General features: G+C 36.0%; 1 protein-coding gene across 9 annotated transcripts in view; it reads right to left on the reverse strand.

The window, feature by feature from the left end:
* cacna1ab (calcium channel, voltage-dependent, P/Q type, alpha 1A subunit, b) overlaps nucleotides 1-11,573 on the reverse strand; it is a 252,875-nt gene extending 241,302 nt beyond the window's left edge. For all 9 annotated transcript variants that reach the window (XM_061914721.1, XM_061914716.1, XM_061914731.1 and 6 more), the window contains exon 1: nucleotides 11,281-11,573. In XM_061914721.1, coding sequence (XP_061770705.1) covers nucleotides 11,281-11,573 — 293 coding nt within the window. The remainder of the gene's footprint in view (nucleotides 1-11,280) is intronic.
* Nucleotides 11,574-26,167: the final 14,594 nt, after the last annotated feature.

Genomic DNA, 26,167 nt, shown 5'->3' on the forward strand with positions numbered 1-26,167 from the left:
AACAATTATTGGCAGAAAACTACAACAATCATTGGAAGAAGACGATAACAATCATTTGTAGAAGACTACAACAATCAATGGTAGAAGACTACAACAACAATTTGTAGAAGACTACAACAATCATTGGTAGAAGACTACAACAATCCTTAGTTGACAACTACAACAATCATTGGTAGAAAACGACAACAATCCTTAGTTCACAACTACAACAATCATTGGTAGAAAACGACAACAATCCTTAGTTGACAACTACAACAATCATTGGTAGAAAACGACAACAATCCTTAGTTGACAACTACAACAATCATTGGTAAACGACTGTATTTTGTGCGGAATAGTTTGACATGCAGCAAAATAGAAATAATATGAAATCTATATTATATATATATATATATACATATATATATATTTTTTTGTCTTGTCTTATTCCGATTGCGCCAACATGGACAGAAACATGGAGGAACATTCCAGAAAGAAAGAAATAATGAGAATAAAATCAAACATTGCGAATTCATTCATTCATCAAGCCGGAGATAAAAAATGTTCCTCCTGGCTAACTCTCAGGTGTGCAAAACGCACTTAGCCATCAGTTCCTGGAACATCAACTTGCATGAAGATATCAGCTCTTTTCCTTTCCGAGGCTACATCATGACCGCCAAGGATTGTTCTTTTTTTTTTTCTCTCTCTCCTTTTTCCGCTGCTGTCCTGCAGGATGCACACAGGATGTCCTTATATGGTCAGTAGTAATTAGAAAGCAGCACACACTCATTTCCTCCCTCTCAGCCTTAAGCCTTCATCGTGCTGACATCAGCACTCAGCTCTGCTGGCTACAACTAGCGCGGACGGACACACACACACACGAACACACGCACACACACACACACGCACGCACGAACACACACACACACACCAGCGAGTCAGTTATTACAGCAGGTGTGTCCAAAGAGCAGCCCAAAGGCCTTTTGCCACTCGCAGCTTGTTGTTTATTGACCGGCGGCATATTCTAAAAATACGTAAAAACTACAGAAAAACAACAGCAAAAAAAAAAAAAAAAAATAGGAGCGAGCAGCTACACAACAGCTAAGCACACAATAGCTAGGCATACAGTGAACATTATTGTACAGTGTACATCATTTTATGTGATTTTATATATTTTTGTGATTTTATGATATTTTACCTAATTTTACGGGAATTTAGGCAATTTTACATATTTTTTGTGACTTAATATGATTTTATGTAATTTTACATGATTTTAGGTAATTTTACGTAATTGTATATGATTGTATGTTATTTTACGTCATTTTATTTGGTTTTACGTCATTGTGTGAGATTTTGGATAATTTTACGTCATTTTGCGTAATTTAATGATTTTAAATGACTTTACTTAATTTTACATATTTTTTGTGACTTAACGTGATTTTATGTCAATTTTATGACATTTTTTGTAACTGTATGTCACTTTATGTGATTTTATTTAATTGTATGTGATTTTACATCATTTTATGGAAATTTTGGCAATTTGACATATCTTTTGTGATTTTCAGAATTAGAATCAGAATTACTTTATTAATCCTCGAGGGAAAATACAAATTTTCAGCAGAATCCCATTCAAGATCTGACAAACATGACTGGGAGGATGAACGGATCTGCCAACATTCTCTTTAAAAAAAAAACGTGAGAAACAGGTAAACGCTAGGGAGAGGGTGATAGAAAAAGGAAAAAATAAATAAATAAATAAAAAGTTTGATGTCATTTTACGTGATTTTATGTAACTGTGAGTAGTTTTACATGGTTTTATGTAATTGCACATGATTTTATTCAAAATTATTATGTGGTTTTTCGGGATTTTGTGAGATTTTACATAGTTTTACGTGATTTTGCGTAATTTAATGAATTTACGTGATTTGACCTAATCTTACAGAAATGTACGTACTTTCACATATTTTTGGTGTCTTTAAGTGCTTTCATGTAATTTTACGTAATGTTATGTAACTGTGCGTAATTTTATGTGGTTTTATGTAATTGTACGTGATTGTATTTGATTATATGTGATTTTATGTAATTGTGTGATATTTTACATAATTTTACGTGAATTTTGCGTAATTTAACGATTTGACATGATTTGACCTAATCTTACAAAAAATTACATAATTTCACATATTTTTGGTGACTTTATGTGATTTTTTTGTAATTTTATGTGACTTTATGTAACTGTGTGTAATGTTATTTGGCTATATGAAATTTTATGTGATTTTCACGTAATTGTTCATGATTAGTCTATGTGATTATTTGACAATTTTATGGATTTGACGTGATTTGACGTAATTTTATGTGAATTACGTAATTTAAATAAAAATTCTGACATTACGTGATTTTGGGTAATTTTACGACATTTTATGTAATTTTACGGGATTTTCACATAATTGTTCATGATTAGTCTATGTGATTACTTTATAGTTTTACCTGATTTTACATAATTTTATGTGATTTTATGCAATTTTAAGGATATTTATGTGGTTTTACGTGATTTGACCTCATTTTACGTGAATTACGTAATTTTACAAATTCCTTGTGATGTTACATGATTTTTATGTAATTTTACGACATTTTATGTAACTGTATGTAATTTTACGTGATTTTCACGAAATTGTTCATGATTAGTCTATGTGATTATTTGATAATTTTATGGATTTGATGTGATTTGACCTCATTATACATGAATTACGTAATTAAAAAGAAAATTCTGACATTACGTGATTTTAGGTAATTTTACGACATTTTATGTAATTTTACGGGATTTTCACAGAATTGTTCATGATTAGTCTATGTGATTATTTGATAGTTTTACCTGATTTTACATAATTTGATGTGATTTTATGCAATTTTACAAATATTTATGTGATTTTACGTGATTTTCCCTCATTTACGTGAATTACGTAATTTTACAAATTCCTTGTGATGTTACATGATTTTTATGTAATTTTACGACATTTTATGTAACTGTACGTCATTTTACGTGATTTTCACGTAATTGTTCATGATTAGTCCATGTGATTATTTTATCATTTTACCTTATTTTACATAATTGTACGCAATTTTATGCAATTTTACAGATAATTATGTGATTTAACATGATTTGACCTCATTTTACGTGAATTACGCAATTTTACAATTTCGTGACCTGACGTGATTTAGTGTAATTTTACACAATTTTATGTGATTTTAGGCCGTTTAACTACCAGACAGCAGAGCATGATGAGTAATGGAAGCAGCTTAGGAATGTCCACTGGCAAACACTTCAAGTTGACTTCCCACACACACACACACACACACACACACACACACACACACACACACACACACACACACACACGCACACACCATTTGAAGCTAAATGCGGCATTGAAAAAAAACGCAAGCTGGCATCATCACGAGTATGACCGCTGCTGTCATGGCAACCAGCACGATCCTCATCAGCATCATCTCCCGTTTCATCAAGTCTGCGCCAGGTTTTTACAAGCAAAGGGATGTGTCGCCAGCACGTGCACACACACACGCACACACACACACACACACACACACATGCAGGTTATCATTTGGAATGGGGACCAAGTTGTTGTTCAGAACTTGTGGGGACCACCATTTCTACAGGTTGTGGAGGCATTAAAAAAAATGAGGTAAAATGGCCACTGCCCAGTTAGCTCATACACGTCTTTAAATCTCTGGATTGATGAAGTAATGTGCTGTTCAGACTTACTGGGGACCCTGTGAAAAAATACTTAATATTGTTCATGGGGACCAAATTTAAATAACTGCATAATTCACGCAGGATTTGTACGTGACTACTGAGGACCATTTAAAAAAATGAATTGATGCGACTATCATTTAAAAAGGTTTCCCTTTAGGAGACCTGTTCTTTGGTCCCCATACCGTCCGAAGTCCCCTACAGGTGACTGTGTAAACAGAGCGATGTCCCCATTAATTCAGCATTGCCAAAACACACACCTTTGTGATATTTAAACTGTGTTAGCGGTTACGGGCGGAAAGGAGGATTAAACTGAGCGGGTAAATTCCGGGTGTGTCACACGAGAGATAAAAAGTGTTAGCATTATACCCGTTAGCATTGCGAGTCTGAAACTTGCGCAGATGAATGGATCATTTTCTTAACTTGCACAACTCCCACATTTCTCAACCTATTCGAACAATTCCAACATCCACACTCTACGCTCACCGTGGACAATCATACTACCATTTCCAAGTTCAATAACATTCCAGGAATTCTCAGAATTTCTGTTTTTCCTGAGCCCTATTTATTGTCTTTCCCTGGAAAGTTTTCACAGTGCATAATTTTCAACCAATTCCAACAACTCTACCTTGAAATTATTCCTCTCAATCTGCACCATCATTAGTCGATAACACCAGCCAAAGATGTTAAGATAATATCCAAACATTTATCCATGAAAATATGCAGAAGCTGCTGCTGGTGTGTTTGACCGAGAAGGATATTCTGTATTATACTCTATATTTATGTAAATCTACTTGATTTTACAGTATTTTACGTGGATGTACGTGCTTTCCTATACATTTAAGTGACTTTTTCATTATTTTGACCTGATTTTACACAAATGTACGTACTTGTTTGTGATTTTTACGTATATTTATGTGATTTTCTAATAATTTCTATAATCTACTTAATTTTACGTAGATTTACGTGATTTTTACGTTATTTCACAAATGGGATTTGACATGATTTTGCCTAATTTTACGTGATTTTAAGTTATTTTACATAATTATTTGTACATGTACAGGATTTTATACAAGTTTATTTGATTATAAGTGATTTTACGTGACTACATAATTGTACTAAATTTTAGGTAAATGTACGTGATTTTGCGTTATTTTTCAAATGCGATTTTACTAAATTTTACGTGCTAGGTCATTTTACATAATTATTTGTACATTTAAAAGATTTTATGCAAGTTTTTTTTTTATTTTATGTGATTTTATGTGACTTTACATAATTGTATTTGATTTTATGTGAATGTACGTAACTTTAAGTCATTTTTCAAATGCAATTTTACGTAATTTGACCTAATTTTACGAGATTTTGGGCCCTTTTACATAATTATTTGGGAAACTTACACGATTTTATGCAAGTTTATTTATTTTTATGTGATTCTATGTGATTTTACGTGACTTTACATAATTGTACATGGTTTTAGGTAAATGTACGTGATTTTACATTATTTTTCAAATGTTTTTTAAGTGATTTGACCCAATTTTACAAGATTTTGGGTCATTTTACATAATTATTTGGGAAATATACACGATATAATGCAAGTTTACTTATTTTTATGTGATTCTATGTGATTTTACGTGACTTTACATAATTGTACATGATTTTACATTATTTTTCAAATGTTTTTTTACGTAATTTGACCTAGTTTTACAAGATTTTGAGTCACTTTACATAAGTTTATTTGCTTTTATGTGATTCTAAGTGATTTTACGTGACTTTACATAATTGTACTTGATTTTAGGTAAATGCATGTGGTTTTATGGTATTTTTCAGATGTGATTTTACGTGATTTAACATAATTTTGTGAGGTTTTGGGTCATTTTACATAATTATTTGGGAAATTTACACAATTTTAAGGAAGTTTATTTGATGTTATGTGATTATATGTGATATTCTGTGACTTTACATAATTTTACTTGATTTTAGGTAAATGTACGTGATTTTACATTATTTTTCAAATGTTTTTTTACGTGATTTGACCTAGTTTTACAAGATTTTGAGTCACTTTACATAATTATTTGGGAAATTTACAGGATGTTATGCAAGTTTATTTGCTTTTATGTGATTCTAAGTGATTTTACGTGACTTTACATAATTGTACTTGATTTTAGGTAAATGTATGTGATTTTATGTTATTTTTCAGATGTTTTTTTTACGTGATTTGAGCTAATTTTTGGGTCATTTTATGTAATTATTTGGGAAACTTACACAATTTTATGCAAGTTCATTTGCTTTTTTTCTGATTCTATATGGTTTTACGTGACAACATAATTGTACTAAGTTTTAAGTAAATACACGTGATTTAACGTTTTTTTCAAATGTTTTTTACGTGATTTGACCTAATTTGGGAAACTTACACAATTTTAAGGAAGTTTATTTGATTTTATGTGATTATATGTGATATTCTGTGACTTTACATAAATTTACTTGATTTTAGGTAAATGTATGTGATTTTATGTTATAATTCAAATGTGATTTTACGTGATTTGATCTAATTTTATGAGATTTTGGGTCATTTTATGTAATTATTTGGGAAACTTACACAATTTTATGCAAGTTCATTTGCTTTTTTTCTGATTCTATATGGTTTTACGTGACAACATAATTGTACTAAGTTTTAAGTAAATACACGTGATTTAATGTTTTTTTCAAATGTTTTTTACGTGATTTGACCTAATTTCACGAGATTTTGGGTCACTTTACATAATTATTTGGGAAATTTACAGGATTTTATGCAAGTTTATTTGCTTTTATGTTATTCTAAGTGATTTTACGCGACTTTACATAATTGTACTTGATTTTATGTAAATGTATGTGATTTTATGTTATTTTTCAGATGTGATTTTACGTGATTTGACATAATTTTGTGAGGTTTTGGGTCATTTTACATAATTATTTGGGAAATTTACACAATTTTAAGCAAGTTTATTTGCTTTTATGTGATTATATGTGATATTCTGTGACTTTACATAATTTTACTTGATTTTAGGTAAATGTATGTGATTTTACATTATTTTTCAAATGTTTTTTTACGTGATTTGACCAAATTTTACGAGATTTTGGGTCACTTTACATAATTATTTGGGAAATTTACAGGATTTTATGCAAGTTTATTTGCTTTTATGTGATTCTATGTGATTTTACGTGACTTTACATGATTGTGCTTGATTTTAGGTAAATGTATGTGATTTTATGTTATTTTTCAAATGTGATTTGACGTGATTTGACATAATTTTGTGAGGTTTTGCGTCATTTTACATAATTATTTGGGAAATTTACAGGATTTTATGCAAGTTTATTTGCTTTTATGTGATTCTATGTGATTTTAAATAATTGTGCTTGATTTTATGTAAATGTATGTGATTTTATGTTATTTCTCAGATGTGATTTTACATGATTTGACATAATTTTGTGAGGTTTCGGGTCATTTTACAGAATCATTTGGGAAATTTACACAATTTTAAGGAAGTTTATTTGATGTTATGTGATTATATGTGATATTCTGTGACTTTAATAATTTTACTTGATTTTAGGTAAATGTATGTGATTTTATGTTATAATTCAAATGTGATTTTACGTGATTTGACCTAATTTTACGACATTTTGGGTCATTTTACATAATTATTTGGGAAATTTACAGGATTTTATGCAAGTTTATTTGCTTTTATGTGATTTTACGTGACTTTACACAATTGTACTTGATTTTATGTAAATGCATGTGATTTTATGTTATTTTTCAGATGTGACTTTATGTGATTTGACATAATTTTGTGAGGTTTCGGGTCATTCTACATAATTATTTGGGAAATTTACACAATTTTAAGCAATTTTATTTGCTTTTATGTGATTATATGTGATATTCTGTGACTTTACATAAATTTACTTGATTTTAAGTAAATGTATGTGATTTTATGTCATAATTCAAATGTGATTTTACGTGATTTGACCTAAATTTACGAGATTTTGGGTCATTTTTCGTAATTATTTGGGAAACTGACACAATTTTATGCAAGTTTATTTGCTTTTTTTCTGATTCTATATGATTTTATGTGACGACCTAATTGTACTAAATTTTAAGTAAATACACGTGATTTTACGTTATTTTTCAAATGTTTTTGTACGTGATTTGACCTAATTTTACAAGATTTTGGGTCACTTTACATAATTATTTGGGAAATTTACACAATTTTAAGCAATTTTATTTGCTTTTATGTGATTATATGTGATATTCTGTGACTTTACATAAATTTACTTGATTTTAAGTAAATGTATGTGATTTTATGTCATAATTCAAATGTGATTTTACGTGATTTGACCTAAATTTACGAGATTTTGGGTCATTTTATGTAATTATTTGGGAAACTTACACAATTTTATGCACGTTCATTTGCTTTTTTTCTGATTCTATATGGTTTTACGTGACAACATAATTGTACTAAGTTTTAAGTAAATACACGTGATTTTACGTTATTTTTCAAATGTGATTTTACGTGATTTGACCTAATTTTACGAGATTTTGGGTCATTCTACGTAATTATTTGGGAATCTTACACAATTGTATGCAAGTTTATTTGCTTTTATGTGATTCTATGTGATTTTACGTGACTTTACATAATTGTACTTGATTTTATGTAAATGTATGTGATTTTATGTTATTGCTCAGATGTGATTTTACATGATTTGACATAATTTTGTGAGGTTTCGGGTCATTTTACAGAATCATTTGGGAAATGTACACAATTTTAAGGAAGTTTATTTGATGTTATGCAATTATATGTGATATTCTGTGACTTTAATAATTTTACTTGATTTTAGGTAAATGTATGTGATTTTATGTTATAATTCAAATGTGATTTGACGTGATTTGACCTAATTTTACGACATTTTGGGTCATTTTACATAATTATTTGGGAAATTTACAGGATTTTATGCAAGTTTATTTGCTTTTATGTGATTCTATGTGATTTTAAATAATTGTGCTTGATTTTATGTAAATGTATGTGACTTTATGTTATTTTTTAGATGTGATTTTACGTGATTTGACATAATTTTGTGAGGTTTTGTGTCATTTTACATAATTATTTGGGAAATTTACACAATTTTAAGCAAGTTTATTTGCTTTTATGTGATTATATGTGATATTCTGTGACTTTACTTAATTTTACTTGATTTTAGGTAAATGTATGTGATTTTACATTATTTTTCAAATGTTTTTTTACGTGATTTGACCTAATTTTACGAGATTTTGGGTCACTTTACATAATTATTTGGGAAATTAACAGGATTTTATGCAAGTTTATTTGCTTTTATGTGATTCTATGTGATTTTACGTGACTTTACATGATTGTGCTTGATTTTAGGTAAATGTATGTGATTTTACGTTATTTTTCAAATGTGATTTTACGTGATTTGACCTAATTTTACGAGATTTTGGGTCATTCTACGTAATTATTTGGGAATCTTACACAATTTTATGCAAGTTTATTTGCTTTTATGTGATTCTATGTGATTTTACGTGACTTTACATAATTGTACTTGATTTTATGTAAATGTATGTGATTTTATGTTATTGCTCAGATGTGATTTTACATGATTTGACATAATTTTGTGAGGTTTCGGGTCATTTTACAGAATCATTTGGGAAATTTACACAATTTTAAGGAAGTTTATTTGATGTTATGCGATTATATGTGATATTCTGTGACTTTAATAATTTTACTTGATTTTAGGTAAATGTATGTGATTTTATGTTATAATTCAAATGTGATTTTACGTGATTTGACCTAATTTTACGACATTTTGGGTCATTTTACATAATTATTTGGGAAATTTACAGGATTTTATGCAAGTTTATTTGCTTTTATGTGATTCTATGTGATTTTACATAATTGTGCTTGATTTTAGGTAAATGTATGTGATTTAATGTTATTTTTCAAATGTGATTTTACGTGATTTGACCTAATTTTATGAGATTTTGGGTCATTTTACATAATTATTTGGGAAATTTACAGGATTTTATGCAAGTTTATTTGCTTTTATGTGATTCTATGTGATTTTAAATAATTGTGCTTGATTTTATGTAAATGTATGTGACTTTATGTTATTTTTTAGATGTGATTTTACGTGATTTGACATACTTTTGTGAGGTTTTGTGTCATTTTACATAATTATTTGGGAAATTTACACAATTTTAAGCAAGTTTATTTGCTTTTATGTGATTATATGTGATATTCTGTGACTTTACTTAATTTTACTTGATTTTAGGTAAATGTATGTGATTTTACATTATTTTTCAAATGTTTTTTTACGTGATTTGACCTAATTTTACGAGATTTTGGGTCACTTTACATAATTATTTGGGAAATTAACAGGATTTTATGCAAGTTTATTTGCTTTTATGTGATTCTATGTGATTTTACGTGACTTTACATGATTGTGCTTGATTTTAGGTAAATGTATGTGATTTTATGTTATTTTTCAAATGTGATTTTACGTGATTTGACCTAATTTTATGAGATTTTGGGTCATTTTACATAATTATTTGGGAAATTTACAGGATTTTATGCAAGTTTATTTGCTTTTATGTGATTCTATGTGATTTTAAATAATTGTGCTTGATTTTATGTAAATGTATGTGACTTTATGTTATTTTTCAGATGTGATTTTACGTGATTTGACATAATTTTGTGAGGTTTTGGGTCATTTTACATAATTATTTGGGAAATTTACACAATTTTAAGCACGTTTATCTGCTTTTATGTGATTATATGTGATATTCTGTGACTTTACATAATTTTACTTGATTTTATGTAAATGTATGTGATTTTATGTCATAATTCAAATGTGGTTTTACGTGATTTGACCTAAATTTACGAGATTTGGGGTCATTTTACATAATTATTTGGGAAACTTACACAATTTTATGCGAGTCTATTTGCTTTTAAGTGATTTTACGTGACTTCACATAAATGTACTTCATTCTTTGGTAAATGCACGTGATTTTATGCGATTTTACGTGATTTTACATGATTTCATGCTTTTCCAAACAGCCCGTTTAATGTAGTGCTCAGGGGGGCCTGTTAGGTTTCGGGGGTAAAAGGGGGCGTGTGACGCATTATTGCAATCTTTAGCGTTAGTCAAGAACTATCCCGACACATACATATAAAAAAAGAAAATACTAACTTTAGGAGGGGGGGCGTGAAACAAATTCTATCCCCTGGGGGGGTCGTGACAGGAAATAAATGACAACCACTGGTCCTGCTTGGCAACGACAAGCTGGATGCTGCATGCTGGCGTCATGGCAACCATACTATCATCAGCATCTTTCATTCCAACATGGTCAACTCCGCCCGAGGTCTTTGGGAGCAACCACACACACACACACACACACACACACACACACAATCTCAGCGGCAACAACAACACGTCACCATAGCAACACAACTTTGGCCATTTTTTTTTTTTTGGCGGGGAAAGGATATGGCCATTCGGTGATCTTCTTGGCGTACTTCCTCACCAGGTTGTCCTCGCTGAAGAGGAAGAGCGAGCGGTTGACGGTCAGGCAGCTCTGCCGCACGGGGATGGGGTTGTACAGGGCCATGGTCCGGGCCCTCTGAGCCATGGACTGCTTGTACATCCGCTGCGCTCCCGGGGGGCCCCCTTGGCGGCTGCCTCCGCGGCCGGCGCCCCCCTGTCCGCCGCCGCCACCGCCTGCTCCGCCGCCGCCGCCGCCGCCTCCATACCTGTTGGGCTGCTCATCTCCAAAGCGCGCCATTCTGCACACACCAAACGCCAGAGGTTAGGAAGGAGCCGGGGCGGGGGGTGGGGGGGTGGGGGGTTGGCAGCTCAAAGTGACACCTCCACTAGCCCCCTCCCCATCAGTGGCGCTCCCCCGCTAGGGAAGATCCCTCCACCGGGCGAGGGCGGGCGGACTCGACGCGATTCCGCGGCCCGGTCCCCACAAAACCCGAACTCCATTCGAAGACGGCTGCGTGCGAGATGGAGACCAGACCGTTGTAGCCCCCACTCCCCCTCTCCTCCTCCTCCGCAGCCTACCGCATCCGCAGTTGGCTTTCTCCCCCCCGACGCGCCGAGACCCGTTAGACCCCCCCCCCGCCACCCCCTCCGCCCGAACCAAAAATAGCAAAAAAAAAAAAAAGATAAGAGAGGAATCTTTAATAATTCATCGATGTGCGCAATGTCGGAGGCGGCCGAGCTCGCCCGGGGTCTAGGGTCGCCCAGCGAGGGGGGGCTTCCCCAAAATCCTGGTGACATTTGTTGATATTTGATGATGGACGGTGCGGCATCCCCCCCCCCCCCCCCCCTTTACACCCCCCCCCCCCCCCCCCCCCTCCTCTTCCTCCTCCCCTTCCGCTCCCTCCTCACCGAGGCGGCGCTGGCTGATTTTGGGCGTGATTGCGCTAGGAAAACACAAGAGTGTCAATCAATTAAATGTCTTCACCTCCTCCTCTTCCTCCTCCTCCTCCTCCTCCTCGTCCTCCTCCTCCTCCGCCGCGCCGATGGAAGCCGCCAAGAATGTCCACAGAAGTCATCTATAATCCAGACTGGGGAAGAGCAGAATCCAAGGCGACGAGGGTCCGGAGGAGAGCACCCGAGGAGGCGGCATCATCAGGACCCGCTGCAGGGCTTCATCTTCATCATCTGCCGCCAAAAGGTGCACAGTCCCCGCCCAGCATGAGGAGGCTCCTCTCTCTCTCTCTCTCTCTCTCTCCTTCCTGCTTCAATCTGCTTGTTTTTTTTTTAAATTATTATTATTATTTCTTCTTTTTCCCTGCCTGGAACCCCCGCTGAGGTCCGCCGGGGCCGCGCTCTTCGGAGCGAGGGTGCGCCGGAGATCAAAGCGCCTTCTCCGGGCTCTGCTGGCGCGCACTCGCCGCGTCTGATCGACGTGATGAGAACCGAGCGCCGCGCGTGGGTTCGTGGACAAACCTGGCAGCGCACGTACGGCGCCTCCCCCCTCCCACCCCCTCCCCCCTCCCCAGACGGAAAAACAACGGCTTAAGACCCACCTTTTCGATTTGGCTTTTACCTGTTATTAATTATTTTTATTGAAGTCATTTATATTTCACTTTTTATACTATTAGTTATGCTAGATTTTATTTTGTTATATTTATTTATTTATTTATTTAATATATATATATATATATATATATATATATATATATATATATATATATATATATATATATATATATATATATATATATAGTCTTTTTTTGTCTTTTTACATGACTACAACATAATTGTACTAAATTTTAGGTAAATGTATGTGATTTTACGTTATTTTTCAAATACGATATTACTGGGTCCATCCATCCATCCATTTTCTACCGCTTATTCCCTTTCGGGGTCGCGGGGGGCGCTGGTGCCTATCTCAGCTACAATCGGGCGGAAGGCAGGGTACACCCTGGACAAGTCGCCACCTCATCGCAGGGCCAACACAGATAGACAGACAACATTCACACTCACATTCACACACTAGGGACCATTTAGTGTTGCCAATCAACCTATTACTGGGTCATTTTACATAATTATTTGTACTTTTTACATGATTTTATGCATGTTTATTTGATGTTATGTGATTTTTACATAATTTTACTTGATTTTAGGTAAATGTATGCAATTTTACGCTGTTTTTCAAATGTATTTTTAGCCGATTTGACCTAATTTTACGAGATTTTGGGTCATTTTACATAATTATTCGGGAAACTTACACAATTTTATGCAAATGTGTTAGCTTTTTTGTGATTCTATGTGATTTTACGTGACTACTATGTTTTTACCTGATTTGACCTAATTTTACAAGATTTTGGGTCATTTTACATAATTATTCGGGAAACTTACACAATTTTCTGCAAATTGATTTGCTTTTTTTTTAATTCTATGTGATTTTACGTGACTACATAATTGTACTAAATTTCAGGTAAATGTACGTGATTTTACGGTATTTTTCAAATGTGATTTTACCCAATTTTAGGTGACAGGTCATTTTACATAACTATTTGTACATTTACATGATTTTATGCCAGTTTTTTTGATTTTATGTGATTCAATGTGATTTTACATGAGTACAACATTTTACTAAATTTTAGGTAAATGTATGTGATTTTATGTTATTTTTCAAATGCGATATTACTAACTTTTACATGATGGGTCATTTTACATAGTTATTTGTACATTTACATGATTTTATGCATGTTTATTTGATGTTATGTAATTCTATGTGATTTTTAAATAATTTTACTTGATTTTAGGTAAATGCATGTGATTTTAGGCTATTTTTCAAATGTGTTTTTACCTGATTTGACCTAATTTTACGAGATTTTGGGTCATTTTACATAATTATTCGGGAAACTTACACAATTTTCTGCAAATGTATTTGCTTTTTTTTTTATTCTATGTGATTTTACGTGACTACATAATTGTACTAAATTTCAGGTAAATGTACGTGATTTTACGGTATTTTTCAAATGCGATTTTACCAAATTTTAGGTGACAGGTCATTTTACATAACTATTTGTACATTTACATGATTTTATGCCAGTTTTTTTGATGTTATTTGATTCAATGTGATTTTACATGAGTACAACATTTTACTAAATTTTAGGTAAATGTACGTGATTTTATGTTATTTTTCAAATGCGATATTACTAACTTTTACATGATAGGTCATTTTACATAATTATTTGTACATTTACATGATTTTATGCATGTTTATTTGATGTTATGTGATTCTATGTGACTTTACATAATTGTACAAAATTTTAGATAAATGTACGTGATTTTACGTAATTTTTCAAATGCGATTTTACCAAATTTTACGTGATATGTCGTTTTACATAATTATTGTACATTTACATAATTTTTATGGAAGTTTATTTGATGTCATGCGATTCTATGTGATTTTTACTTGACTTTACATAATTTTACTTGATTTTAGGTAAATATATGTGATTTTACGCTATTTTTCAAATGTGTTTTTACCCGATTTGACCTAATTTTACAAGATTTTGGGTCATTTTACATAATTATTCGGGAAACTTACACAATTTTATGCAAATATATTAACTTTTTTGTGATTCTATGTGATTTTACGTGACTACATAATTGTACTAAATTTCAGGTAAATGTAAGTGATTTTACGTTATTTTTCAAATGCGATTTTACCAAATTTTAGGTGACAGGTCATTTTACATAACTATTTGTACATTTACATGATTTTATGCAAGTTTTTTTTATGTTATGTGATTCAATGTGATTTTACATGAGTACAAAATTGTACTAAATTTTAGGTAAATGTACGTGATTTGATGTTATTTTTCAAATGCGATATTACTAACTTTTACATGATGGGTCATTTTACATAATTATTTGTACATTTACATGATTTTATGTGATTCTATGTGACTTTACATAATTGTACTAAATTTTGGATTAATGTACGTGATTTTACGTTATTTTTCAAATGCAATTTTACCAAATTTTACGGGATAGGTCATTTTACATAATTATCAGTACATTTACATCATTTTTATGGTAAATGTATGTGATATTACGTAATTTTTCAAATGTGATTTTGCACGATTTGACCTAATTTGACGAGATTTGGGGTCATTTTACATAATTATTCATGAAACTTCAGTTCATTTGCTTATTTGGGATTCGATGTGATTTTACGTGTCTTTACATAATTTTACTTGATTTTAGGTAAATGTATGTGATTTGATGCTATTTTTCAAATGTGATTTTACATAATTTGACCTAATTTTACGAGATTTTGGGTCATTTTACATCATTATTTGGGAAACTTACACAATTTTATGCAAGTTTATTTGATGTTATGTGATTCTATGTGATTTTACGTGACTACAAAATCTATTTGTACGTTTTTAAATGTTAAGATTTTTTTGTTGACCTTGAACTAACTCTTTCCTGCACAAACCTCTAATAAATCCTTCAATCAATCCACAACTCGACAATGTCTTTTTTTTAAAAGTACGGTGGCCGAAATGATCCGACACTGAAACGAGTGATGTTCGATACCGGCGCTGGTTTCCTAACAGGCACAAGACGTTGACACAACGTTGATTATACGTACAAGTGCTAAACAACTTCGCAAAGTAGTTGTATTTGTAAATTGAGACAACGTTGGATCCATGTTGTTGGTTGGGAAATGACCAAAATTCAACGGTCAAATCAACGTCAGAACCCCACATTGATTAAAAGTCATCATAAAGCATGTTGTTTTAACGTTGTATTTGTGTTCTAGAATTTTGGTTGGAAATTACCAAATTTCTATGATCACTTTGACAGGACCAGAGTATCTAAACTTGTGAGGACCAGAGGACCTAAACTTGTCAGAACCAGACTATCTAATATTGTCAGGACTAGAGTATCCAACCTTGTCAAGACCAGAGAATCTAAACTTGTGCGGACCAGAGTATCTAAACTTCTAAGGACCAAAGTATCTAACCTTGTCAGAACAAGAGTATCTAAACTTGTGAGGACCAGAGTATCTGAACTTGTCAGGACCCGAGTATCTAAACTTGTGAGGACCAGAGTATCTGAACTTGTCAGGACCCGAGTATCTAACCTTGTGAGGACCAGAGCAACTAAACTTGTCAGGACCAGAGTATCTAAACTTGTGAGGACCAGAGTATCTAACTTTGTCAGGGCCAGAGTACCTGAATGTATCAGGACTAGTGTATCTAACCTTGTCAAGACCAGCGTATCTAAACTTGTGAGGACAAGAGTATGTAACCTTGTAAGGACTAGAGTATCTAACCTTGTAAGGACTAGAGTATCTAACCTTGTAAGGACTAGAGTATCTAACCTTGTAAGGACTAGAGTATCTAACCTTGTAAGGACTAAAGTATCTAAACTTGTCAGAAAAAGAGTGTATAAACTTGTGAGGACCAGAGTATCTAACCCTGTAAGTACTAGAGTATCTAACCTTGTAAGTACTAGAGTATCTAACCTTGTAAGGACTAGAGTATCTAAACTTGTCAGAACAAGAGTGTATAAACTTGTGAGGACCAGAGATTATAAACTTGTGAGGACCAGAATATCTAACCTTGTCAGGACCAGAGTATCTGAGTTTGTCAGGACTAGTGTATCTAACCTTGTCAAGACCAGAGTATCTAAACTTGTGAGGACTAGAGTATCTAAACTTGTAAGGACTAGAGTATCTAAACTTGTCAAAACAAGAGTGTATAAACTTGTGAGGAACAGAGTTTATAAACTTCTGAGGACCAGAATATCTAACCTTGTCAGGACCAGAGTATCTGAGTTTGTCAGGACTAGTGTAACTAACCCCTGTCAAGACCAGAGTATTTAAACTTGTGAGGACTAGAGTATTTAAACTTGTAAGGACCAGAGTATCTGAACTTGTCAGGACCCGAGTATCTTACATTGTGAGGACCAGAGTAATCAAACTTGTCAGGACCAGAGTATCTGAACTTGACAGGAGCATAGTATTTAAACTTGTAAGGACCAGACTATCGAACCTTGCCAGGACCAGAGTATCTAAATTTGTGAGGACCAGAGGACCTAAACTTGTCAGAACCAGACTATCTAACCTTGTCAGGACTAGAATATCTAACCTTGTCAAGACCAGAGAATCTAAACTTGTGAGGACCAGAGTATCTAAACTTCTAAGGACCAAAGTATCTAACCTTGTCAGAACAAGAGTGTACAAACTTGTGAGGACCAGAGTATCTAACTTTGTCAGGACCACAGTACCTGAATGTATCAGGACTAGTGTATCTAACCTTGTCAAGACCAGCGTCTCTAAACTTGTGAGGACCAGAGTATCTAACCTTGTAAGTACTACAGTATCTAACCTTGTAAGTACTAGAGTATCTAAACTTGTAAGGACTAGAGTATCTAAACTTGTCAGAACAAGAGTGTATAAACTTGTGAGGACCAGAGTTTATAAACTTCTGAGGACCAGAATATCTAACCTTGTCAGGACCAGAGTATCTGAGTTTGTCAGGACTAGTGTAACTAACCCCTGTCAAGACCAGAGTATCTAAACTTGTGAGGACTACAGTATCTAAACTTATGAGGACCAGAGTATCCAACTTTGTCAGGAACAGAGTACCTGAATGTATCAGGACTAGTGTATCTAACCTTGTCAAGACCAGCATATCTAAACTTGTGAGGACCAGAGTATGTAACCTTGTAAGTACTAGAGTATCCAAACTTGTAAGGACTAGAGTATCTAAACTTGTCAGAACAAGAGTGTATAAACTTGTGAGGACCAGAGTTTATAAACTTCTGAGGACCAGAATATCTAACCTTGTCAGGACCAGAGTATCTGAGTTTGTCAGGACTAGTGTATCCAACCCCTGTCAAGACCAGAGTATGTAACCTTGTGAGGACCAGAGTATCTGAACTTGTCAGGACCCGAGTATCTAACCTTGTGAGGACCAGAGTAACTAAACTTGTCAGGACCAGAGTATCTAACCTTGTCAGAACCAGAGTATCTAACCTTGTCAGGACCAGAGTATCTAAACTTGTGAGGACCAGAATATCTGAACTTGACAACACCAGAATATCTAAACTTGTCAGGACCAGAATTTATAAATGTGTGAAGACCAGAGTATCTAACCTTTTTAGGCCCAGACTATCTGAACTTGTCAGGACCAGATTAGCTAAACTTGTCACAATCAGAGTATCTGAATTTGTCACGATCAGAGTATCTGAACTTGTAAGGACCAGAGTATCTAAACTTGTCAGGACCAGATTATCTGAACTTGTCAGGACCAGAGTTTATAAATGTGTGAAGACCAGAGTATCTAACCTTATTAGGCCCAGACTATCTGAATTTGTCAGGACCAGATTAGCAGAACTTGTCATGATCAGAGTACCTGAACTTGACAGGACCAGAGTATCTAAACTTGTGAGGACCAGAATATCTAAACTTGTCAGGACCAGAATGTCTGAACTTGATAGGACCAGAATATCTAACCTTGTCAGAACAAGAGTATCTAAACTTGACAGGACCCCAGTGTTTAAACTTGTAAGGACCAGAGTATCCAACCTTGTCAGAACCAGAGTATCTAACCTTGTCAGGACCAGAGTATCCAACCTTGTCAGAACCAGAGTATCCAACCTTGTCAGAACCAGAGTATCCAACCTTGTCAGGACCAGAGTATCCAACCTTGTCAGAACCAGAGTATATAACCTTGTCAGGACCAGAGTATCTAACTTTGTCAGGACCAGAGTACCTAACCTTGTCAGGACCAGAGTATCTGAACTTGACAGGACCACAGTGTTTAAACTTGTCAGGACCAGAGTATCCAACCTTGTCAGAACCAGAGTATCTAACCTTGTCAGAACCAGAGTATCTAACCTTGTCAGGACCAGAGTATCCAACCTTGTCAGAACCAGAGTATCTAACCTTGTCAGGACCAGAGTATCCAACCTTGTCAGAACCAGAGTATCTAACCTTGTCAGGACCAGAGTATCCAACCTTGTCAGGACCAGAGTATCCAACCTTGTCAGAACGAGAGTATATAACCTTGTCAGGACCAGAGTATCTAACTTTGTCAGGACCAGAGTACCTAACCTTGTCAGGACCAGAGTATCTGAACTTGACAGGACCACAGTGTTTAAACTTGTCAGGACCAGAGTATCCAACCTTGTCAGAACCAGAGTATCCAACCTTGTCAGAACCAGAGTATCTAACCTTGTCAGGACCAGAGTATCCAACCTTGTCAGAACCAGAGTATCTAACCTTGTCAGGACCAGAGTATCCAACCTTGTCAGAACCAGAGTATCTAACCTTGTCAGGACCAGAGTATCCAACCTTGTCAGAACCAGAGTATCTAACCTTGTCAGGACCAGAGAATCTAACCTTGTCAGGACCAGAGTACCTAACCTTGTCAGGACCAGAGTATCTGAACTTGACAGGACCACAGTGTTTAAACTTGTCAGGACCAGAGTATCCAACCTTGTCAGAACCAGAGTATCTAACCTTGTCAGAACCAGAGTATCTAACCTTGTCAGGACCAGAGTATCCAACCTTGTCAGAACCAGAGTATCTAACCTTGTCAGGACCAGAGTATCCAACCTTGTCAGAACCAGAGTATCTAACCTTGTCAGGACCAGAGTATCCAACCTTGTCAGGACCAGAGTATTCAACCTTGTCAGAACCAGAGTATATAACCTTGTCAGGACCAGAGTATCTAACTTTGTCAGGACCAGAGTACCTAACCTTGTCAGGACCAGAGTATCTGAACTTGACAGGACCACAGTGTTTAAACTTGTCAGGACCAGAGTATCCAACCTTGTCAGAACCAGAGTATCTAACCTTGTCAGGACCAGAGTATCCAACCTTGTCAGAACCAGAGTATCTAACCTTGTCAGGACCAGAGTATCCAACCTTGTCAGGACCAGAGTATCCAACCTTGTCAGGACCAGAGTATCCAACCTTGTCAGAACCAGAGTATCTAACCTTGTCAGGACCAGAGTATCCAACCTTGTCAGAACCAGAGTATCTAACCTTGTCAGGACCAGAGTATCTGAACTTGACAGGACCACAGTGTTTAAACTTGTAAGGATCAGAGTATCTAACCTTGTCAGAACCAAAGTATCTAAATTTGTGAGGACCAGATTATCTAACCTTGTCAGGACCAGAATATCTAAACGTGTGAGGACCAAAGTATCTAAACTTTTAAGGACCAGAGTATCTAAACTTGCCAGAACCAGACTAACATTGTCAGAATAAGAGAATCTAAACTAGTCAGAATCAGAGAATCTAAACTTGTCAGGACTAATCCACATCTAACCACAAGTGTGAACAGAGTCCAAACCCAAAACTGGATATTTCCCTCCATGACTTCAAAGTCCTCCCCCTGAGGACCACTAATGCTCTTTAAAAGTTTCAATCTGCAGGCAAGTTGAGGGAGTTTTATTTCTGTTTGTTTCGAGGACTTGCTGTTATTTTGAGGACAGGCTTGAGAGTTTTTTCAAGTCCCCTCGATCCCTCCCGGCCGCCGTCTGCCAGTCTGGCTTCAGCATCTGACTGCGGTTTGAAGTCTCCACAACAACACGATGTTTGCCAGCAAGCTGTCTCTGCTCCACACAGGTGGAACTCGCTCACTCGGACTTCATCCTCCGTCATGAAAGGAAAGGGAAGAGGCGGGAAAACTGGGGTTGGATGACAGCTTTTCAAGTCATCCTGGACCCGTTCAGAGAGTCTGAACCATGGACGCTTGTCTCCCGCCATCTGTGCCACTTTGTGCCTTTGCCTCTCTCAGATACTGTCCTTTCTCGGGATGCACTCGGGGAGCCAAGTAAATGTCTGCTAAATGTGTGATATCATGTGCGATACAAGCAGTCCTGCAGTGTGTTTACTTGTGTGTGATATCATCTGCGATACAAGCAGTCCTACAGAGTGTTTACTTGTGTGTGATATCATGTGCGATACAAGCAGTCCTAAAGAGTGTTTACTTGTGTGTGATATGATCTGCGATACAAGCAGTCCTACAGAGTGTGTACTTGTGTCTGATATCATCTGCGATAAAAGGATTCCTACATTGTGTTTACTTGTGTGTGATATCATGTGCGATACAAGCAGTCCTGCATTGTGTTTACTTGTGTCTGATATCATCTGCGATAAAAGGATTCCTACATTGTGTTTACTTGTGTGTGATATCATGTGCGATACAAGCAGTCCTGAATTGTGTTTACTTGTGTGTGAAATCATGTGCGATATAAGCAGTCCTACAGAGTGTGTACTTGTGTCTGATATCATCTGCGATAAAAGGAGTCCTACATTGTGTTTACTTGTGTGTGATATCATCTGCGATACAAGCAGTCCTACAGAGTGTTTACTTGTGTGTGATATCATCTGCGGTATAAGCAATCTTGCAGTGTGTTTACTTGTGTGTGATATCATGTGCTATACAAGCAGTTCTGCAGCGTGTTTACTTGTGTGTGACATCATCTGCGATACAAGCAGTCCTGCAGAGTGTTTACTTGTGTGTGATATCATGTGCGATACAAGCAGTCCTAAAGAGTGTTTACTTGTGTGTGATATCATGTGCGATACAAGCAGTCCTACAGAGTGTTTACTTGTGTGTGATATCATCTGCGATACAAGCAGTCCTGCAGTGTGTTTACTTGTGTGTGATATCATCTGCGATAAAAGGAGTCCTACATTGTGTTTACTTGTGTGTGATATCATCTGCGATAAAAGCAGTCATGCATTGTGTTTACTTGTGTGTGATATCATCTGCGATACAAGCAGTCCTACGGAGTGTTTACTTGTGTGTGATATCATGTGCGATAAAAGCAGTCATGCATTGTGTTTACTTGTGTGTGATATCATCTGCGATACAAGCAGTCCTACAGAGTGTTTACTTGTGTGTGATATCATCTGCGATAAAAGCAGTCATGCATTGTGTTTACTTGTGTGTGATATCATCTGCGATACAAGCAGTCCTACAGAGTGTTTACTTGTGTGTGATATCATCTGCGATAAAAGCAGTCATGCATTGTGTTTACTTGTGTGTGATATCATCTGCGATACAAGCAGTCCTACAGAGTGTTTACTTGTGTGTGATATCATCTGCGGTATAAGCAATCCTGCATTGTGTTTACTTGTGTGTGATATCATGTGCGATACAAGCAGTTCTGCAGCGTGTTTACTTGTGTGCGATATATTGTGCGATACAAGCATTCATCGAGTGTGTTCAATTGTGTGTGATATCATGTGCGATACAAGCAGTCCTGCATTGTGTTTACTTGTGTGTGATATCATCTGCGATACAAGCAGTCCTACAGAGTGTTTACTTGTGTGTGATATCATGTGCGATAGAAGCAGTCCTACAGTGTTTACTTGTGTGTGATATCTGCGATAAAAGCAGTCCTGCATTGTTTACTTGTGTGTGATATCATCTGCGATACAAGCAGTCCTGCAGTGTGTTTACTTGTGTCTGATATCATGTGCGATACAAGCAGTCCTACATTGTGTTTACTTGTGTGTGATATCATCTGCGCTAAAAGCAGTCCTGCAGTGTGTTTACTTGTGTGTGATATCATGTGCGATACAAGCAGTCCTGCAGTGTGTTTACTTGTGTCTGATATCATCTGCGATAAAAGCAGTCCTACAGAGTGCTTACTTGTGTGTGATATCATGTGCGATACAAACAGTCCTGCAGTGTGTTTACATGTGTGTGATATCATGTGCGATACAAGCAGTCCTACAGAGAGCTTACTTGTGTGTGATATCATGTGCGATACAAAAAGTCCTACAGAGTTTACTTGTGTGTGATATCATCCGCGATACAAGCAGTCATGCATTGTGTTTACTTGTGTGTGATATCATGTGCGATACAAGCAGTCCTACATTGTGTTTACCTGTGTGTGATATCATGTGCGATACAAGCAGTCCTACAGAGTGCTTACTTGTGTGTGATATCATGTGCGATACAAGCAGTCCTACAGCGTGTTTACTTGTGTGTGATATCATGTGCAATAAAAGCAGTCCTGCATTGTGTTTACTTGTGTTTGATATCACGTGCGATACAAAAAGTCCTGCAGTGTCTTTATCTCTGTCTGATATTATGTGCGATACAAGCAGTCCTGCATTGTGTTTACTTGTGTGTGATGTCATGTGCGATACAAGCAGTCCTACCGAGTGTTTACCTGTGTGTGATATCATGTGCGATACAAACAGTCCTGCATTGTGTTTACCTGTGTGTGATATCATGTGCGATATAAGCAGTCCTGCATTGTGTTTACCTGTGTGTGATATCATGTGCGATATCAGCAGTCCTACAGAGTGTTTACTTGTGTGAGATATCATCTGCGATAAAAGCTGTCCTGCATTGTGCTTACTTGTAAGTGATATCATGTGCGATACAAGCAGTCCTGCAGTGTGTTTACCTGTGTGTGATATAATGTGCGATACAAGCAGTCCTACCGAGTGTTTACTTGTGTGTGATATCATGTGCGATACAAGCAGTCCTGCAGTGTGTTTACTTGTGTGTGATATCATGTGCGATACAAGCAGTCCTGCATTGTGTTTACTTGTGTGTGATATCATGTGCGATACAAGCAGTCCTGCATTGTGTTTACTTGTGTGTGATATCATGTGCGATACAAGCAGTCCTACAGTGTTTACTTGTGTGTGATATTATGTGCGATACAAGCAGTCCTGCATTGTGTTTACTTGTGTGTGATATCATGTGCGATACAAGCAGTCCAACGGAGTGTTTACTTGTGTGTGATATCATCTGCGATAAAAGCAGTCATGCATTGTGTTTACTTGTGTGTGATATCATCTGCGATACAAGCAGTCCTACAGAGTGTTTACTTGTGTGTGATATCATGTGCGATACAAGCACTCCTGCATTGTGTTTACTTGTGTGTGATATCATGTGCGATACAAGCAGTCCTACGGAGTGTTTACTTGTGTGTGATATCATCTGCGATAAAAGCAGTCATGCATTGTGTTTACTTGTGTGTGATATCATCTGCGATACAAGCAGTCCTACAGAGTGTTTACTTGTGTGTGATATCATGTGCGATACAAGCAGTCCTACAGAGTGTTTACTTGTGTGTGATATTATGTGCGATACAAGCAGTCCTGCATTGTGTTTACTTGTGTGTGATATCATGTGCGATACAAGCAGTCCTACGGAGTGTTTACTTGTGTGTGATATCATCTGCGATAAAAGCAGTCATGCATTGTGTTTACTTGTGTGTGGTATCATCTGCGATACAAGCAGTCCTACAGAGTGTTTACTTGTGTGTGATATCATGTGTGATACAAGCAGTCCTACAGAGTGTTTACTTGTGTCTGATATCATCTGCGATAAAAGCAGTCATGCATTGTGTTTACTTGTGTTTGATATCATGTGCGATACAAGCAGTCATGCATTGTGTTTACTTGTGTGTGATATCATCTGCGATACAAGCAGTCCTACGGAGTGTTTACTTGTGTGTGATATCATCTGCGATAAAAGCAGTCATGCATTGTGTTTACTTGTGTGTGATATCATCTGCGATACAAGCAGTCCTACAGAGTGTTTACTTGTGTGTGATATCATCTGCGGTATAAGTAATCTTGCAGTGTGTTTACTTGTGTGTGATATATTGTGCGATACAAGCATTCATCGAGTGTGTTCAATTGTGTGTGATATCATGTGCGCTACAAAAAGTCCTGCAGTGTTTACCTCTGTCTGATATTATGTGCGATACAAGCAGTCCTGCATTGTGTTTACTTGTGTGTGATATCATCTGCGATACAAGCAGTCCTACAGAGTGTTTACTTGTGTCTGATATCATCTGCGATACAAGCAGTCCTGCAGTGTGTTTACTTGTGTGTGATATCACGTGCGATACAAGCAGTCTTACATTGTGTTTACTTGTGTGTGATATCATCTGCGGTAAAAGCAGTCATGCATTGTGTTTACTTGTGTGTGATATCATCTGCGATACAAGCAGTCCTACCGAGTGTTTACTTGTGTGTGATTTCATCTGCGATAAAAGCAGTCATACAGAGTGTTTACTTGTGTGTGATATCATCTGCGATACAAGCAGTCATGCATTGTGTTTACTTGTGTGTGGTATCATCTGCGATACAAGCAGTCCTACAGAGTGTTTACTTGTGTGTGATATCATGTGTGATACAAGCAGTCCTACAGAGTGTTTACTTGTGTCTGATATCATCTGCGATAAAAGCAGTCATGCATTGTGTTTACTTGTGTTTGATATCATGTGCGATACAAGCAGTCCTGCATTGTGTTTACTTGTGTGTGATATCATCTGCGATACAAGCAGTCCTACGGAGTGTTTACTTGTGTGTGATATCATCTGCGATAAAAGCAGTCATGCATTGTGTTTACTTGTGTGTGATATCATCTGCGATACAAGCAGTCCTACAGAGTGTTTACTTGTGTGTGATATCATCTGCGGTATAAGTAATCTTGCAGTGTGTTTACTTGTGTGTGATATATTGTGCGATACAAGCATTCATCGAGTGTGTTCAATTGTGTGTGATATCATGTGCGCTACAAAAAGTCCTGCAGTGTTTACCTCTGTCTGATATTATGTGCGATACAAGCAGTCCTGCATTGTGTTTACTTGTGTGTGATATCATCTGCGATACAAGCAGTCCTACAGAGTGTTTACTTGTGTCTGATATCATCTGCGATACAAGCAGTCCTGCAGTGTGTTTACTTGTGTGTGATATCACGTGCGATACAAGCAGTCTTACATTGTGTTTACTTGTGTGTGTTATCATCTGCGGTAAAAGCAGTCATGCATTGTGTTTACTTGTGTGTGATATCATCTGCGATACAAGCAGTCCTACCGAGTGTTTACTTGTGTGTG

Source organism: Nerophis ophidion, linkage group LG01, assembly GCF_033978795.1.
Source record: "Nerophis ophidion isolate RoL-2023_Sa linkage group LG01, RoL_Noph_v1.0, whole genome shotgun sequence".
NCBI lineage: Eukaryota > Metazoa > Chordata > Actinopteri > Syngnathiformes > Syngnathidae > Nerophis > Nerophis ophidion.